This window comes from Nyctibius grandis, chromosome 11, assembly GCF_013368605.1.
Source record: "Nyctibius grandis isolate bNycGra1 chromosome 11, bNycGra1.pri, whole genome shotgun sequence".
Taxonomy (NCBI): domain Eukaryota; kingdom Metazoa; phylum Chordata; class Aves; order Nyctibiiformes; family Nyctibiidae; genus Nyctibius; species Nyctibius grandis.
The window spans coordinates 5690038-5707314 of NC_090668.1; the positions used below are offsets into that span (position 1 = coordinate 5690038).

Genomic DNA, 17277 nt, shown 5'->3' on the forward strand with positions numbered 1-17277 from the left:
TAAAATTCGTTTGGCTAATTCTTGGAGACAGCCATTTTTAATGATCGAGGTTAGGAAGGGCATGACATACTGTTTTTAGGATTACAAGGGCCATTGGGAACATTAATTAAATTCTGATGAAAAGCCTTTTAAAAGTTCAATCCTGCAGCAAGAGAGCTTGGATCTTTTATCACTGACTTGCAATACATAAAAAGGGGCTTTATAATAGTTCCTGCCAGCCTGATTAGGAGTTTGTCAAATGCTTCCATTTTAAACGTCAGTTTTCAAGGGTGTTATATATGTGCTCTTAAATTGCTCTGGAGTCTAACGTAAAAGGACAAGTACGACGCCCCTCAATTGACACAGTCTTTCGTCAGTATATAAAAGTAAGTAATCGTTCTTCATCAAACCCCGTATGACTCCTTCCAACGACTGAATCCTCGTGTACTACTAATCTCAAGTCAGGTACTTTTGATGAAACATGCGTTTGGTTGCCTTCACTTATTGTTCTGTTTGGAAAAAGTGGTTCTGAAATTACACCTGCGCTTCACATTTTCTTTCTGGATGGTTATTGCATTTGGTCCTTGTGAAATGGAATGTAGTTTTGTTCCAATAGTTATGTGAAATCTGGTGTTAAAGTCCTCTGCTTTGAATGCAGTTGACAGTCATCATCAGGAACACATCACTACCAAGTAGTTTTGGTGGCAACAGTGGATTAAAGTTGAATCTATAGCACTAGTAGGAGGGGAATCTGACATGTACTGCCACGCACCAGTTTGAGATAATTTATATGCACTAAGTAGAACTGCGATCAGAGTGGTTTTGTCTGCAGTTATTTTCCTGAACGCCGTAATTTCTGAAGAGCTTGTGTCAGGCGGTTGTTAAAGCACACATTTAAATGATTTAAGTTTGATACTGGAATGCTCATGTCTTTCAGAAATTAACTGGATAACGAAGGGAAGGTTTTCCCCACTTGAGCAGCCACTTTGCATTCACTATTCTAGGATTTCCTTGCCTGAAGCCTTGTTAAAGATGCACCATTGCACAAAACGTGATGCAGCTAGCAGAACGTACCAAAAATGAAAGAAGTCCTTTGGTAGGCACGGTAGCAGTGAGAAGGCGGCTAAAAGGAAGTCTTGGATTTCTTTTTTCCACTGAGGTATATCGGCCTTTGAAAATGCAGCATTTGGAAAGAGCGATTGAGGAGCTCTTCCTGTGTTACCTGGCTGCTTTCAGATTCCCTGTAGCTGGGAAGGCTTGTATTAAAACGTCCTACTTTTGACTTTAAAAGCCTTTTCATGGTCTTTGGGGAAGCATGCTATCAGGAGAAGTTCAGGCAGATTCATCTGAACTTTGTGAACTTGGTGTCGTATCTCAGATGTGCTTTCGTTGGTCCGTGAAAAGAGTTTCATGCTTATGGTCCTTTGTCCTAATACAGAGAGGATGAGAGATCACCTAGGCTTAGCAAAGGACAGGCTGAAAGTAGTTAATCGTTAGCTGTTTTCAGATCAGTTGTGTGATGAGTTTTATCTTGGCGGAAACACTTTCAGAGCTGTTGGTTAATTGTGAGAATGTGAGGAGAGATGAGGTACAAGGAGGACTAGAAAAACCCAAAGTGTTTTAAATGGGAGGAGAGAAGGAGCTAGGGATGTATAGAAGTAGTCAGCTTAGCTTCAGTTCCTGGAAAAATGGAGGAGTGGGTGAACAAATGGTATTTTTCTAACTTCTTCTGAAAGTAATGTGGGTGGGAGAGGTAATCGATATGGAATTGTCAAGGAAATATATTCAGACCATTCTAATTTCGTTAGTTTGAAAAGCTTCGTAGGAAAAAAAACCACCTCACCTTCCCTTATTCTTTTCCCATTATGCTGTTGTAAGGAAACAGGGAAACATGGTCTTAACTACAGGGTGGCTACGAAAAGAGATGGATAAGTGTTGAGAGAAGAAGTAATGACGATGATATTGAAGGCTGCTTTGTGTGGGGTTTTGCCCTTGTGTGTTCTGAGTAAACTTCTATTAGATGTGTCTCACCCACAGCCTGGATGGCAGAGTAAGCTATAGTTGTTAGATTTTCACATAACTTAAAGCTGCAAGAGGGAGGACAAGGTTAGAGTTCAAAATTAGTGAACTTCTTCAGAAGGAGGAAAAATTTGGAGGAGCCAAGTGGAAGTTAATAGTTAGGCAGGAGTAATCAGCTAGCCAGACATTAAGTGGAAAAGAACAAGCCTTACGGTAGTTTCTGAGAAAAGGATCTAGGGATTATGGCAGTGAAAGGGGCACAGATCACTGTAGTCAGTAGCGTTAGGCTTCTGCGCTAAAACCTAATGCCTCTGTGTTGGGAGGGATGAAGGATGGAGTTGCAGAGCCTCCAAAACACGTGAAATGACTCTGTGCCTGCCCCTAACACTGAGCTTGTCTCTGCTGGAGCACTCAGACGTGTTTTGGGCACGGCACTTAAGGAAGAACGTGAGCCAATTGGAGAGGATTTGGAGAGTTAATTAGCGGAGCCTAATGACACACAGTCTTTGAGAAGATTGAAGGAGCTAGAAATACTAAGCCTAAAGAAAAAGCTAGACAAGGATTTAAGTCCTCAAATATGGAGAAGACTTCGGAAAGATGAACAGCATGTTCTCCATGCCCACAGTGGCAAAAGGAATGGACTGAAGTCATGGCTAGAGATAGTGCTTGATAATCTTAATAACAGAGAGTGTGAAGCACTGGAACTGAGTCTCTCGATCTTCACAGGGCTCTTGGCAAGAGGTTTTTTACGTTACTTCTGAAACCTGGCTGAGAATCCGCTTCTCATTCTTCCTGAAAGTCTCTAATCCCCTCTGTGCTGCTGTTTCTTCTTGGCGTGCTCTCTGTAGGCATCCTCAGCTCTATCCTCTATGATGTTATTTCCTTGGGCACCTTGTTACTTCCAGGATAAGAACAGTTTTATCCCATCAATGGATTTGATGTGCTCCAATCTGCACCAAAGCCAGAGAAGGCGAACAAGAAGCCAACCTCCCCTTTTCAAGGGTTTCCTAGCTTTTATTTGAAAAGCCAGAGAAGGGCAGAGAAAAACAAAGCTCAAGAGTGTTTGTATTTTATTCTGGTAGGGGTCTGGGTCTATATTGAAAAAACTTAGAGAAGCTTATAAATGAGGGGAGAAAAAGGTTGATAGCTTAAGTAGAATACTTTCTCTTGGAAAACCCAGGGACAATAAAGCCAAAGACCTTATCGCTCTCTACAACTACCTGAAAGGAGGTTGTAGCGAGGTTGGGGTCAGTTTCTTCTCCCAAGTAACAAGCGATAGGACGAGAGGAAACGGCTTCAAGTTGCACCAGGGGAGGTTTAGATTGGAGATCAGGGAAAATTTCTTCCCCAAAAGGGTTGTCAAGCACTGGCACAGGCTGCCCAGGGCAGTGGTGGAGTCCCCATCCCTGGAGGGATTTAAAAGCCATGTAGATGTGGTGCTGAGGGACATGGGTCAGTGGTGGGCTTGGCAGTGCTGGGTTAACGGTTGGACTCGATGATCTTAAAGGTCCTTTCCAACCAAAACGACTCTGTGGTTCTAAATCTTTAATTTTAAAAGACCCTTTAGCGTTCTGGAATGATGGAAGAGCTGATTGAAATATTTTCATGGTGCTCATGAATCTTGTTCTTTTCTGCCATTTTGTATTTTAGAGCTGAAACTCTGTACTCCACGTGCAGAGAATCAAGTACCTCTGCACCTAGGTGTGATTATACAAACTGAAGTAACATAAGCAGTGCCTAGAAATTTTGTAATTTGTTCTGTTTTTTTGTGGGTTTTTTTTGTTTGTTTTTTTTTATGTGTGGGTTTTTTGTCTTTTATCCTCACGAAAGTCATAATCTCAAGGACTTGGATACCAACATAACAGGTCTCCAGTCTTGTTGGAGACTGTTAGCGTCACTAGGGAAACTTCAGTCTTCTATACTTCTTTTTCTCATTTCATCTTTGAATTCTTGAAGGTAGAAGAATATTTGAATGCTGTAACCTACAAAAGCATCGTTAATCTGTTGTTTCTCTCACGCCGCTCCTTCTGCCTTATCTTCAAGTCTCTGTGAATTCTGAGGAGCAAAGACAATAGGCTTTGTGCAGGAAGGCTGGAGTCCCTCTCCAGGGGGAAGCTCAAGTCTCTCTTTGGAGACAAGAGACTTTCTGTGCAGTTCAGTGATAGAGGGAATCATATCAATTTGTTAATTAAGGCTATTTTAGAAGGTAAATCCGATTTAAAAGAAAAAGGCGATTGAAGAAGCTAAAATGCTTCCAGGACAGACTTTTGTAACAAGTAAATGTCTCCTTCATATTTGTACTTTTTCTAAAAACACAGGCTGCATAATTATTCTGTGCCTTAATGAAACAAATATGGTTATTAAATGCCTATTCCTCTTCAAGGTGGTCTTAAAATACTTCAGCATTTCATTATCGACCTTACTGTGAAAGATTAAATAGTTTTGAGATGAGTATTTTTATGACCCTTTCGGAAGTGTTTAGTGTGTGTGGTAGAAGCTTCATTTAGTATTTGTGAATGCATTTTAACCCTTTTCTAACAATGCTTCCACAAGCATTACAGGTTACCTTCACTTTCTTAGGAGAAGTTCTTAAAAAGGAAAAACACATCCTTAGTGTTTCATGTATTTTCACTGCCAGATCAAGTAAACTCATTCATGGGTAGGTTTGTTACACCAAGGTCAGATAAAAATAATGTTGTATCTCCCTGTGCAGTGAAGGACGGGTCTTTCTTTGCTGCTTTATTATATTGTCTGAACATTCATCTTAAAGTTTTTTTCCAAAAAAAAAAAAACCCCAAAACCAAACCTAACAAACCAAAAACCAAACCAACCAAAAAGCGATACCATGATACCAGTGACATCTCCTTTCTGGTCTCTAAACAGCCTAATGTCTTGTAGATGCCCAGTAAAAAAAAAACTTTATAAAAACTGTAAGGTTTCATAGAATCACAGAGTGTCAGGGATTGGAAGGGACCTCGAAAGATCATCTAGTCCAATCCCCCTGCCGGAGCAGGATTACCTAGATCATGTCACACAGGAACGCGTCCAGGCGGGTTTTGAATGTCTCCAGAGAAGGAGACTCCACAACCTCTCTGGGCAGCCTGTGCCAGTGTTCAGATACCCTCACTGTAAATAAGTTTTTCCTCGTATTTATGTGGAACCTCCTGTGTTCCAGCTTGCACCCATTGCCCCTTGTCCTGTCAAGGGATGTCACTGAGAAGAGCCTGGCTCCATCCTCATGACACTTGCCCTCTACATATTTATAAACATTAATGAGGTCACCCCTCAGTCTCCTCTTCTCCAAGCTAAAGTTTGTTGAAAGCTGCTGGTTTTATTTCCTCAGTGGTTGTGAACCACTCTGTAAAGGGAAAATAAGCTGCTTTTCCTTCGCTGTCAAGGAACATCCTCGTACTGCATGCTTTCAGCGTGTGACTTCTGAAATTTGTAGACAAGGGTAGTCTTGAGCCTGCCACTGCATGCTGAGAGGGTGTTAGTAGACGCAGCGCCCGTAAAATATGCTTTATTCATTAGGATTCTCGTTTAGTTGCTGCATCTATGGAAAATAGTTATTTTCTAGGCCTTGCAAAAAGGCCTGGTAAGCTTGGCTGTGTGTTTGTTTCAGCTGGCGTCTTTAAGTGTTGCCTTTTACAGCTTGCTTTCTTTACATGAAGGTAGGAGGAATCGTGGCAGCTCTGCGTTGAAGTGACTCACTTCAAAAGCCCTACAAACCTTTTAGCCTGTGCACTTTCCTTGTTGGTTTGCTGGCAGACAGCTAGTAGTACTTTAATTTATATTGGCGTGATGTTTTGTGCAGGTATCCCCCTCCTAGTGACCCCACTTGGGTCCCCAAGTGGAGGCAAGGTGGAGTTTGTCAAGAGTATTGGAGAAGCCTTGATGTTATTTCTAAGGTTGGCTTTAAAAGCAAAGACCCTGTTTTCTCTCAGCCCGACATTACGCTGCTCTGGAAAACTGTTCTTCCCTGAAAGAATGTTTCTTATTTATTTTCTATGGATGATTAAGTTAAGACAAGTCAAAGTGCCGTTGACACACAATCTTTCTGCTTGACCAAATACACCAGAAATACAGTAATTAAAATTCACTTCTTAACAGAAAGTAGATGTTAATTATAGAAGTCTTTTAGGAATGCTTAAAGTGGAAAAGTAATCATGTTTATCCTGAGCTAGAATAGAAATAAAAAGATGGTTTATGGCACTTGCATGATGAGTTAAGCGCAGAATTGGCGACACTTTTTCTCTTGAGGGCTGAATTGTTCTTAATGCTTCTTAATCTTCGTTGTACCAAGCAAATTACCGCAGTGCTGTGGTATGGCAGCCGTAGCATGGAAGGCCAAAAAGAGAGTCCAGAGAGTACGTGTCGTTTGTTATGAGTGTGGTACTTGAGCACGTGCATTCGTTTGCGTAAGTTTTGATGAGGCAGACTTCTGTCTGCCGTGGAGTGCTCAGGACTATTAACCACATTGATTCCACTATGAGCAAATATGTCATAGGGATGGAAACAACTTTGAATTTAAGAGTCCATCCGTGTAAACAGTGAAAGCAGAAAATGCTGTCACATAGACCAAGCTATTTCCAATAAGTTCGTGGACACGATACTGCGAGTAGTGACAGCTCTTGTGCACATGACAATATTTTGAAACGAGGATGTGTGTTATGTTTAAAAAAAAATGTGGAACGCTAACCCCAAATGGTGTGATGTGCTTTGTGTTTTCCAGGATCCCTTGTGAGAACCTTCACTCCTTTTTACTTTCTGGTGGAGCCAACGGACGTTCTGTCAGTTCGCGGAGCTTCTGTTGTAATGAACTGTTCAGCTTATTGTGAAACTTCGCCAAAAATCGAATGGAAAAAAGACGGGACTTTTCTAAACTTGGTGTCAGATGACCGTCGCCAGTTGCTACCAGATGGATCTTTATTAATAAACAGTGTGGTGCATTCCAAGCATAATAAACCTGATGAAGGATATTACCAGTGCGTGGCAACTGTGGAAAGCCTGGGGACCATTGTCAGCAGAACAGCAAAGCTCACGGTAGCAGGTAAGTCTCTGTCTTTGGTTGTTAAATCTAACTAACAGCACGATAACATAGATGTGTACTCTGCCCTTGCAGAAAGAGGAAGGCGCTTTCCAAGAAAGAAGAAGATAGTTTCATCGCTTATCAGTGAAACTGGGACTGTGTCTCTCTTTTTACTAGCTGAAAGTTGTCATATATTCTATTCATCTAAGCGGCTTAATGTGTGGGTATTTCTCAGGAAATGCTAAAGATCAGGAAAACTGAAATAAATGGATTAAAAAAAAAGTGTCAGGTGCACATAATCACAATGAAGATTTACCACAGCTTAGAAGGGAGGAAAAAAGAGCAGGGTTCTACTTTCTTTATGTATAAATACCCTTAAAAATAAGTTTCTGTGCCTGCTTATATGTTGAGATTTATCTGCCCTCTATGTCATGAAGCATTTGGGAAGCTCCTAAAAGCTAGCGATGTGCGCAGTCCCTAAAGAACTGGAAGACTGGTGGAGAAAGGAGCAGCGCTGGGGTTTTGTATTTTCCTGTTTCCTGAGTACCTGGTGTGAACAAGGAAACTGGAAGAGTAACATGCTGAAAACTTCCCTGACAGACATTAAGAAGCCCAAGTCATAACCTCACCTTTGGTGGTTTGAGTAACCTTTAGACGTGATTTGGTAATACCTTTTATTTAGGGGGCAGAAAGCAGTCAGGAGGTGGAGTTTGCAGGTAAAAATAAAGACTGTGACTGGGGAAGGTGATGTGTTTTGAGAATGTCATTTGCTTATGTCTCAGGGATCAGGAGTGTCAGACTGTGTGTTTTGTAAAATGTATAGCTGGAAGAGATTTATAATTACTTTGTAAGAGTGAGACTTCAAAAACCAACCAAAAAAAGGTAAACTAAGGCAATGTAACTAGCAGAGAAGCCTACAAAGCAATTTTCTTTTGTTTCTCTAATGATGTTTGCCAGCTTTTTTCAAACAGGTTTTTTTCTTTGCTTAATAAATGTCTCGAGGTTATGAATTCTTCCTGACTAGTGCTACAGCGTCTCCCAGAGCTGCTGCTTACTGTCATTTATATTCCAGTGTTGTTTCAATTAAATTAGCTTGTAGCATGGTTGTGAAACATCAGACATGTCAGAAATAAAAAAATTGGGGTTTTATACCTTAAAGGAGTGACTTTCAGAGTCTCTGAATGCGAAATACATTTCTAAGTTTGTTGCTGATGAGGACAATAAAAGCAATTCTCACACACTTATCTCAGGAAATTACCACCTTCTTACATTGCTGCTGTCGTGATTAATTCTGCTGCTTTTCACATGAGATCGTTCAGCATCTTGCTTCTGTTACCATTCTGGTCTATATGATCGTTAGGTAAGGTTAATGGGGTTAAAAATTAAGGCGATCCAAAACATCTGCAAAATTTCCAGTTTGCTTTTTCTATGTCTTTGTAGAAGGTACTATTTTAACTGATAGTTTTTATAAGGATGGAATCTTCAAGAGCCTTTTAGTATTAAAACAATGTAACACAAAAAAACCCAACACAATTCTCGTGAGTTTTGTTTTCAAAAAATCTTTGCTCGAAAACTGAATACAGTCTAACCCAAGGTAGTAAGAATGTTTACGACACAAGTAATTGCCTCTCTGTCTCATATTGGCCTAGCAGCAGTATTAGAAGATGATTAATCAGTTCCATGCAATAAAAAATGTATATTTTTTGTGCATTGACTTTGCATGTTCTGCACTGCCTAGTGCCCTCCTGTTAGGAACCAGCCCAAGAGCATCTTCGGACAGCAGTGTGCATAAGTTGTTGTGCTACTCCCAAAGAGTTGTCAAATGCAGGTGTGTGAAAACCTATTTACTAACTCAGTTAAGCTCCAAGAGCCATGCAAGACTACACAGGGTTTAATCCTTTAGTTGGGAGGATGGGTGGCTTTGGTTGCTGACGGCTTTGGAATAAGAGATGGAATATTTAAATTAAGGTTTAACTATATCACTTTTCTTGACCTCATTTGAATCCCTCAGTTTTACCAGTGATTTTTAATATTTCTTGCCCAACTCTTAATTGGAAGCTTTCAGGCTGTGGTAAGTGTGGGGATGGTTAGCACAGGAAGGTCTCTCCTCGGCCTCAGGATAACAGTGGGAGGCAGCTAATTCTCTTCTTAATTGAGCAGTGATATGCTGAACTGATATGGTGTGTGTGAATCTTGTACTGCAATACCCCTAATTTCTTTAAAAGAGAATATTATGAAGCGTAGCTTGCATGTTTTAACTGCTACTTATTCATTAAATAACTTCATTACCTGAAAATGGCAGATTCTGGTGAGTAATGTCAGGAAATTCTGGTGAGTAATGTAGGCCAGGGCAAAGAAAATTCAATAAAAACATGCCGTGTTACATAAAATAGATGAATGAATACAGGTTTTGGGTTTTTAGTCTTATGACTGCACTGTTTTCCCTAACAGCTGACAGATAATGCTGAGCAATCTACCTGTAGTGAGTCTTGCATAAAGGTCCACCTAAACTGTGAGAAATTTCTCAAATTATTTAAAGGCCTTTTTATATATTACGGTTTGACAGATCTAAAATTTTTGAACATCAGAAACTGAAGCTCTTTTGTTGCCTTAGGATGGCAGATATAGATAACGCAAGGTGTTGCAGGGTGACAGAGGGGCTTAGTCAACCGTTGTATGAAAAAATCAAACCAAAACACACACTCTCAGTACCTGAGTGTGGACTGTCCAGACAGTGACTGAATGCTTTATGTTAGAGACCTGCTTTCTTGGTTTCTTGCTTCAATTTATGTTTTTGACACAGTGCTATAAACGGGTCGTGGCAGGGGAAAATTGATGATGGCTGGATTGGCAAGTTGGTAGCGTGTTTGACAGTGTGCTTTTAAAGAACCTTTTCCATATGTGATAATAGAGGAGAGAAGCTTTTACTCTTCAGGTTTTTTTGAGGTGTGAGAATCAAAGTTTCTGTGGCTACTGAGACTCCTGTAGAAACGGGTCTTTTCCTTCTTCAATCTAGTTTCTCACGTGATTTAAAAAACAAGTCAGAAGTTAGGATAAAATATTGCATTGTGAAGAATACTTAAAATCAGCACGATTAGCATGTAACGTGAAATTGTGTGCTACTGCACCTTGATAGTAAGGTATTTACCCTTCTACCAGACTTCTAGTAGAAAAGATTTGATTTTTAGAAATTGCAAACAGCAAGAAATTTGTTAATTTTCTTTAATAATCAGTAGTTTCGGGATACAGGTATCTCTTTTTTTTTTTTTCTATTAAGCGTGTGCTTCCACGTTTTGGTTCCTTCTAGCAACTGAAGGTTGAGATTGTAATTTCCAGGGTTTCTTTCCTCCTTTGTTTCTTCTCGTTGTGCAAACTTAACCATGTTATCATGCTCTAAACTGGATTTGTGAAATCATGAATACGCTTTTAATAGTGGTTTTGCTTGCTTGCTTTGAAACCACACAAACTTTGAAACCACACTATATGACCACCACACCACCTCCCTCCACAGGGTAGTGGAGTGAGGTGGTGTGGGGGTCATATAGTCCATGTAATTTATAGCTTTTTGCCATTATTATGATGGATTTGAACTAGGGAAAGTCAAAGGAACTGCCTAATTTATGTAAAGCCACAACACTTTAATCAGTGCCTTACTACAGTATGTTTTTTTAATTGGCTTTTGAAATGCAAATGCGTCTTTGATACTTAAGTGCCAGTTAGATCTTAAGAAGGGTGAAGGGTTGGAATGGCTCTTACAAAACATGGATTAAAAAAAAGATTTACAAAGGTTTGGGGAACTGTGTCTGTAATTAATCTTGGAAAAATAAATTTGTATGTGTTTTAGTAGAAAGTATAATGATACCGGCTTAAAAATATTCCCGAGATGATCTTTTTTTTTCCAGTCACTATTTACTACTACTTAGTTAAAGCTTTCATAAAGCTTTTATTGAGAGAACAGATATACAAAGATCTGAAAGGGCTGAAGTGTGACAGTGGCACTGAGTTTCATCACAAGGATTTATCAGTTCTAGATAACCATTTAAAGACTGTTCAGTAAATTATTTATTTCACCTCTTGTGGTCTTTTTCTCCCCAAGTGCATCCATCTGTTTTTCTTCCTTCTCTTCCACTTATCTTTGCATTTGATAATATTTGACTTTGAGCTTTAGATGTAATTTGCTTGGTTGTGAGGAGGTAGCTGATACTAACTTCAGGTATGTCCCGGTTTTGTTAATTCAAAAAGCACTTGGTGATAACTTATGGCCTTTTTTTCTCTCACCTCGATTAAATAATCTCATATTATTATTTCTCATGTAAATATTCATGGAAATTTTATTCCCAAGCCCTCATTTTCTAATTACTTTTAGAAAAAGTACAGACGAATCACTTCTGGTAAGAAATATTCCTGCCATGTAGTATGAAAATCTAGAAGGGTTCAATAATCAGAAAAGGCAGATTTGGATTCAGTAAAAAAGTAATATTTCTTTTGGGCCCACCTGAAAGCATTCCAGGTGCAGCACCATCCGGAATGAGCATTGCTTCTTCCTGAAAAGTAATTCTGAAAACTGTTGGAGTGAAGCCTCAAGTGTTGTTTTGTGTTGAAAACACAAACACTGAAGCCTTGATAGACTTCCCATGTTTCCATTTGCAGCTAGTAATACTTGAGTGACTTGTGTGGGTTGAGGAACACCATGTACACGCTTGGAAGAAAGATCTGGAGTTTAATTCCAAGTATGCTCTAGCACTTCGTGCTCCTCGGCATGGTGTTCTCTGCTTTTCTGACCTGAATAAATCCTCCTCCTAGTTCATTCAGCTAATCAAGTAGCTCAGACTCTACCAGACTGCTAAAGCCTCTGACTTGGTGGCATGGTGGGGAGATTGTCGCAGTTTCATTAATACAATTTGTCTTCAGTGTTTTTCAGAACTTAATTTAAAACCTTGGTAATAATAGTTTTGTCTGTGAAATCAAGTATCAGAAGGCTAAATGTCAGAATGTGCTGACCCTTTGTATAGGGTGTGGTGGTATCCACGTCATATGTGGTACATAGTCACTTCATTCCTTCTGCTGACCTGTCTCCATCCATGTACAGAATCACTGCAAAAAGGCAAGAGGATTCCTTGGTGAGGAGGAGACTTAAGACCAGAGGAGGAAAGCTGTGAACGGTTTTTCTAACCTGCTGCAGAGCATTGCACAGAACCTCTGAGTAATGGGGATGTCAGGCCCTTGAGTTGTGCTTGACCAGCTTGGTTTGCTTGACGTCAATCCGTCAGACGTAGAGAATGAACTTCGCTTGAGGAATTGTTCCAACTTTTAGCTGACTAGGTTGCCTTTTTAAGGTTTGTTTGCATCTTGAGGATATCTAGCTTTGGGCTTCCAAATTGATGACTAGAAGAGCTGTCTGTATAACTGCTCCTGAAATTGTAGGAGGCCTGGATGAGCAACTACTGTGGTATGTAATGTTGTGTGGCTTGGAGGAATTAATTATGTTATGAGCCAGGAGGTGCTCATGTCTAATCCTGCCTCTATTGCAGGCTCATTATATGGTCTCGAGAAGATCTCCATGCTTTGCCTTTTTCTCAATGGGCTAATAAAGAATTTCTCTTCAATAAATTTAATTACTTTTTATAATGTATGAAGATGCTGTAAATGAGTACACTGAGAGAAGAGCATGTAGAAATAAGTAATTCTGTATCCATTACAGTAGTTTGGATGATATGCAGTAGGTAAAGTTGTGGCCAAGCAATGATTATCCAGGACATTCCCTGAGCATAGCTTGTGGGAGAGAGGAGGACCTGGATGGATGTGTCCTTGCAATTAAAGCTAGATCTCTGCAAGGCACATCATCAAAGCAGTATGTTGTGGTTGTGAGAATTTAATTTCTGGTATTTAGCTATTTAATATCAAAATCACTTATTTATGTATAAACAACGGCGAATAGTTAAGAATTGTGCTCAAACATAAATTTGGGTTGAAATTTGATCGCTGCTTTTTACCATAACCACTAAGAACCGCATAAAAGTAGCCAGGTTGTACAGTTCTGGAATCACGTGTCTTTTGCAAAGTTTGCCTGACTTTGAAGATTGCAGCTGAACAGCGTTTTATTTCTTACATATCAGCTCCTCAGAGATGCAGTTAGGCTAGAAATAACAGCATGGTTTTTCACTCAGTATTGCATATTTCCTTTAAGAGCAAGGGGGGAAAAAAAACTTGGTCTGATCTTTGTGAATAAAGAACTTTCTGTACCTCGGAATGGGAAAAAACCTGAGAGCAGAGATCCTTCGGTGGAGGGTACTTAGAGCACTTAACCAGTAACAGTGACATGGGTGATAAATTTTCCTTGCAATAATGTTTTCTGTGAAAAAAGCATCTGCATTTTTCATAAATTGGCTTAGATCAAAATGCATTTCTTGTCAATGGCAGGTAAATGGGAAAGGGGGTTGTAACAAAACTGCCGTTTGTACAGTTTCTGTCAGCTGTTACTAAAACCGTGAGAGTTTAGATGTTTAAGATAATAAACGTTCTACCTTATATGTCATTCTAAATTCTTACAATCCACATTTGTCCAGTTAAAGTAGGAAGAAAAATCTCTGTGAGCCCTTGGACTGACCTATATTAGTACTTGGACTGAAAGCAAAGGTCCAGATTCAGAACTATTCTGAGTATTTTCAGTGTAAGGTTAGGAAAAATGAATTCATAGACTTTGTCGTCATTTACTTTTGCTTCTATTTTTGAACAGTAATTGCATAACTTTTGGAGATGGGAACTGAAGTGATTGAAGTAACTGCATCTGGTAATTCCTAGAGCCCCATTTCAAGTCCTTGTCTATCCAGTTAATTTCTCCTGCTTTTTGGTGCTGTGTTCTCTCCAGCAACTCGTATGAAAGCAGTAGACCAAGTTATGATTTAATAACTTCTTGCCACAGACAGCTTCTTGCCACATCCAAGCAGGTAGCTGTGCAATTTGTCTGCAGCTGAATTGATTATTCTAATCCTGGGTGAAAGCCCAGGGCAGGAGAATTTTAGACCTTGTTTTTAAACTCTTCGTTGATATCTAAGGATCAAGTTATAGCCTAGGTGAACAGATTCTAATTTGCTGATTGAATGATATTAAAACCACAGTTTCTGTTTAAAAATGCAGATTTGTCTTAAGGTTTTGTGCTTATTACACCTAATATTGAATAAAATCAAACAGCCCATTGTGACTAATACCATCCCTGTCCCTAATTGTGCGGGTCAGTGAGTTCATTAAAGATTATTTGTGCTCCTTAGAGTGTAACAAATCTGCTCCTGTAGCTACAGGAGAGGGGGCACAAGGAGATCTGTAACACTCGTGCCTGAACTTTCTGCTTTAGTGACAATTCAATATTACTGTTCTGAAAAAAATGAATGTATTTTCTAGAATGGAGTTAATGTTTAGTGCAGTGAGAGATCCCTTACTGAGCCCAGTCAGAAGAGGAAGAGGGGATGGTTGTGGATCCTTTTCTCAGATGGGTGGATGCAGGAAAAAAGCCACATTGGAGAAACCTCAGATGTCTGTTACCAGCTGTTCCATTTACATGTCATGGAAATCTTGTTTAAGATGCTTGTGGTAGCTAATCTTCCTGATTCTTAAGCACACAGCACAAAAAGTGTTTAAATCCTGTGGTCATTCATTAAGTTACGAGTTTCTTAATGAGGCATTATCTTAGGTGGAATATTCCATATCATTATAAACCAAAAAGATTAAGTTTTATCAGTTTACCAGTTTGCAACTTGAATTGTTAAGCCTTGTAATAAGCAAAGAAAGTGTCCTTTGTGCGTTTGGTTAATAGACAAAGTTGCCTTTATGTTAATGTATTTAAAAAAAATAATATAAACTTGCTGTAAATCATAAAAACTTAAAACTCTTTGCAGTAGGCATTCAAATCTTGACCTTTGGTTCTGAAAATGTGGCAGGCAGTATAGTTAATCTCCAGAGACGCATGACTTCTGTGAAAGGGAGCTTCGGTGCTAAATTTCTCAGATCACTTGGGTTTGTACTAGACGATCTGTTGATGGGTGATTTTTAAATGGTGATACAAAAGTAGAAAGTGAGAGCGTATTGATAATGCATCAACACCCCTAACCAAGGAAGCTGGATGAACTTTCCTTAGATTAGCTTTCTCATTTGTTAATATTTTCACTCAAATATGTATTTTTCCTTATTTATGTTCTGCGTGTCAGCACCAGCAATCCCTTTTGTACTTTTGTTTGACAAGTTTTTGCAGAGATTGCTCGCTAAAGCCCAAACTGTCAGGCAAGTGATAGTTATATCTGCAGCCTGTAATTCTTAACTCACTGCATTTTCTAGTGGGGGATTCAACAAGATGTTTCAGCTTTAGTCAGGGTAGCAGTGAAGGGTCTCCACGCTGACGTCATTTAAATTTTCTGATCAACTGAATATTGTATTTGAAAACTAGAAGAGCTTGTACCATCACACCTACCCCAATGAAAGATGACATGAAAGCAGTAAGGGTAAGAAATGTCATGGCAGAAAGTGTGTGTATGATAAATTCTTTGTTTTTTTCCTAATAGAAATTCAAGAGGAAGTTTAGTGACACTGACAAGTAAACAAAATGGAGGAAAATTATTTTTAATAAGGGAAAATTAAGTTATGAAACTTGCTGTGGTTGATTTCAGTGAGGTTCGGTCTTGGTGACATCCTTAAAAGCAGAGGATATGTCTCATCATTCCCTTAAGCACACTAGAAATAAAAATGCTAAAACTTATTTAATAACCCTGCAACTCCTACTTATTTGCATATATCGGGGGGACCATGGGGAAATGTCTCTGGATAATTTATAGGTTTCTATAAAGGTGTTGCTCTTCCTTCTCTAATAGGTTGTAAAGTCACATTCCTGGATTAGATGCTCCATCCGTCTGCTCTTTTGTGACTGTTCCTACATTGGACACATTAAAAATAAAGCAAAGGAAGGCTTCATTATGGAGAGACCTTTGAAAAACCTGTCTCTGATATGATGAGCTTAATTGCTAGCAACTGTCTGTGATGCAAGGGTCAGTGTGTGCTAATCCACACCTTAGCTGTTTTTCTCTGCATCCCTTTGAGTGAACTACAGCTTTACTGAATAATTTGCTCGTTATATTCCTTTTAGTGTTTCCCCTTCTTTCTGCTGTACATCCTTGTTGTCTCTAGACATCATCTTTTTCAGCTGGATGTTTGTATCTATAGAAGTTCTTTCTCCTTTGTGTTTATGTCTCACGTTAACATCAGTCTTCAAGTGCTCTATTTTTGAGGGATTTCTTTGCTATTCATGGATTCTGAGTATTTCTCTGTGAAACTGGTTAGGTTATTTCCTGTCTCTGTCTGTCATCAGGTACCAGCTGTCTTTGTCACTGCCTATAGAGTTGCCCGCAAAAGTTTTTCTGCTCTTTCCTTTCTTCCAGTTTCTTGATAAATGTATCATGACAGTTCTCTCAGTGCATTAATCTTCTTTGAATAGCTTGTTCACATCAGCTTTCGTAATTGATAGCCTTGCCTGGATCTAAAATTATTTCACATGTCAAGTTCTTTTCTTTCACCAGAATACTCAGATCTTATTCTTCTTTTGTTATGGCTATTGATTTTGTTTTAGAAAGAGTAATTGTGAGCCTGTACTTCTTTTTTTCCTTTTTTTTTTTTTTTCAGCAGTCTATTGATCAAGACCTGAGGTTCCTTAAATGATGAGGCAATCTGCATGCCTTATCTTAAGGTCTTCTCTTAAAATCCTACAGTCCTTTCTTCGTCGTCCTCACTATTAGAATGATCTTCAACAGTAGGAGATAAATTATCCCATAGTTTGCACCCCCTCAGTCCATTTTTCTGTGGTATTAGAAATGTCCGCTTACCATGTTTCTCAGTGTGTGTATAGATCAAATTCATTGTGGCTACTGCAGCTTTTCCTGCTGCCTTGAACCGCTGCTATTGATGCTGGAGCTTTTCTCTTCTTTGGCCCTTTGATTGCAAGTCCTGTCTCTGATTTTAGTGGTACTCTTATTTTACCTACTCTATGAGCAGAATTATTTTTTTTTCTGTTTTCCTGTGCCATTTCTTGCAGCGCTTTCTGAGCCTGACCTTCTGCTGTGCCGTGGACTGATGTCCTCACCTCATCCCCCATTACCTTTCTTGTAGTTTATGGTTGTCATCAATGACCTCTGTAGTTTTGAAGATCTTCCTTGAATCGCCTTTCTTGTTCCCATTTCATTCCTGGAATGATCTGTTCTTGATATCCCCTG

General features: G+C 39.3%; 1 protein-coding gene across 6 annotated transcripts in view; it reads left to right on the plus strand.

Moving 5' to 3' along the window:
• The window catches only part of NEO1 (neogenin 1), a 197787-nt gene that overhangs the window by 54499 nt on the left and 126011 nt on the right, over positions 1-17277 (plus strand). For all 6 annotated transcript variants that reach the window (XM_068410464.1, XM_068410468.1, XM_068410465.1 and 3 more), the window contains exon 2: positions 6731-7048. In XM_068410464.1, coding sequence (XP_068266565.1) covers positions 6731-7048 — 318 coding nt within the window. The remainder of the gene's footprint in view (positions 1-6730; positions 7049-17277) is intronic.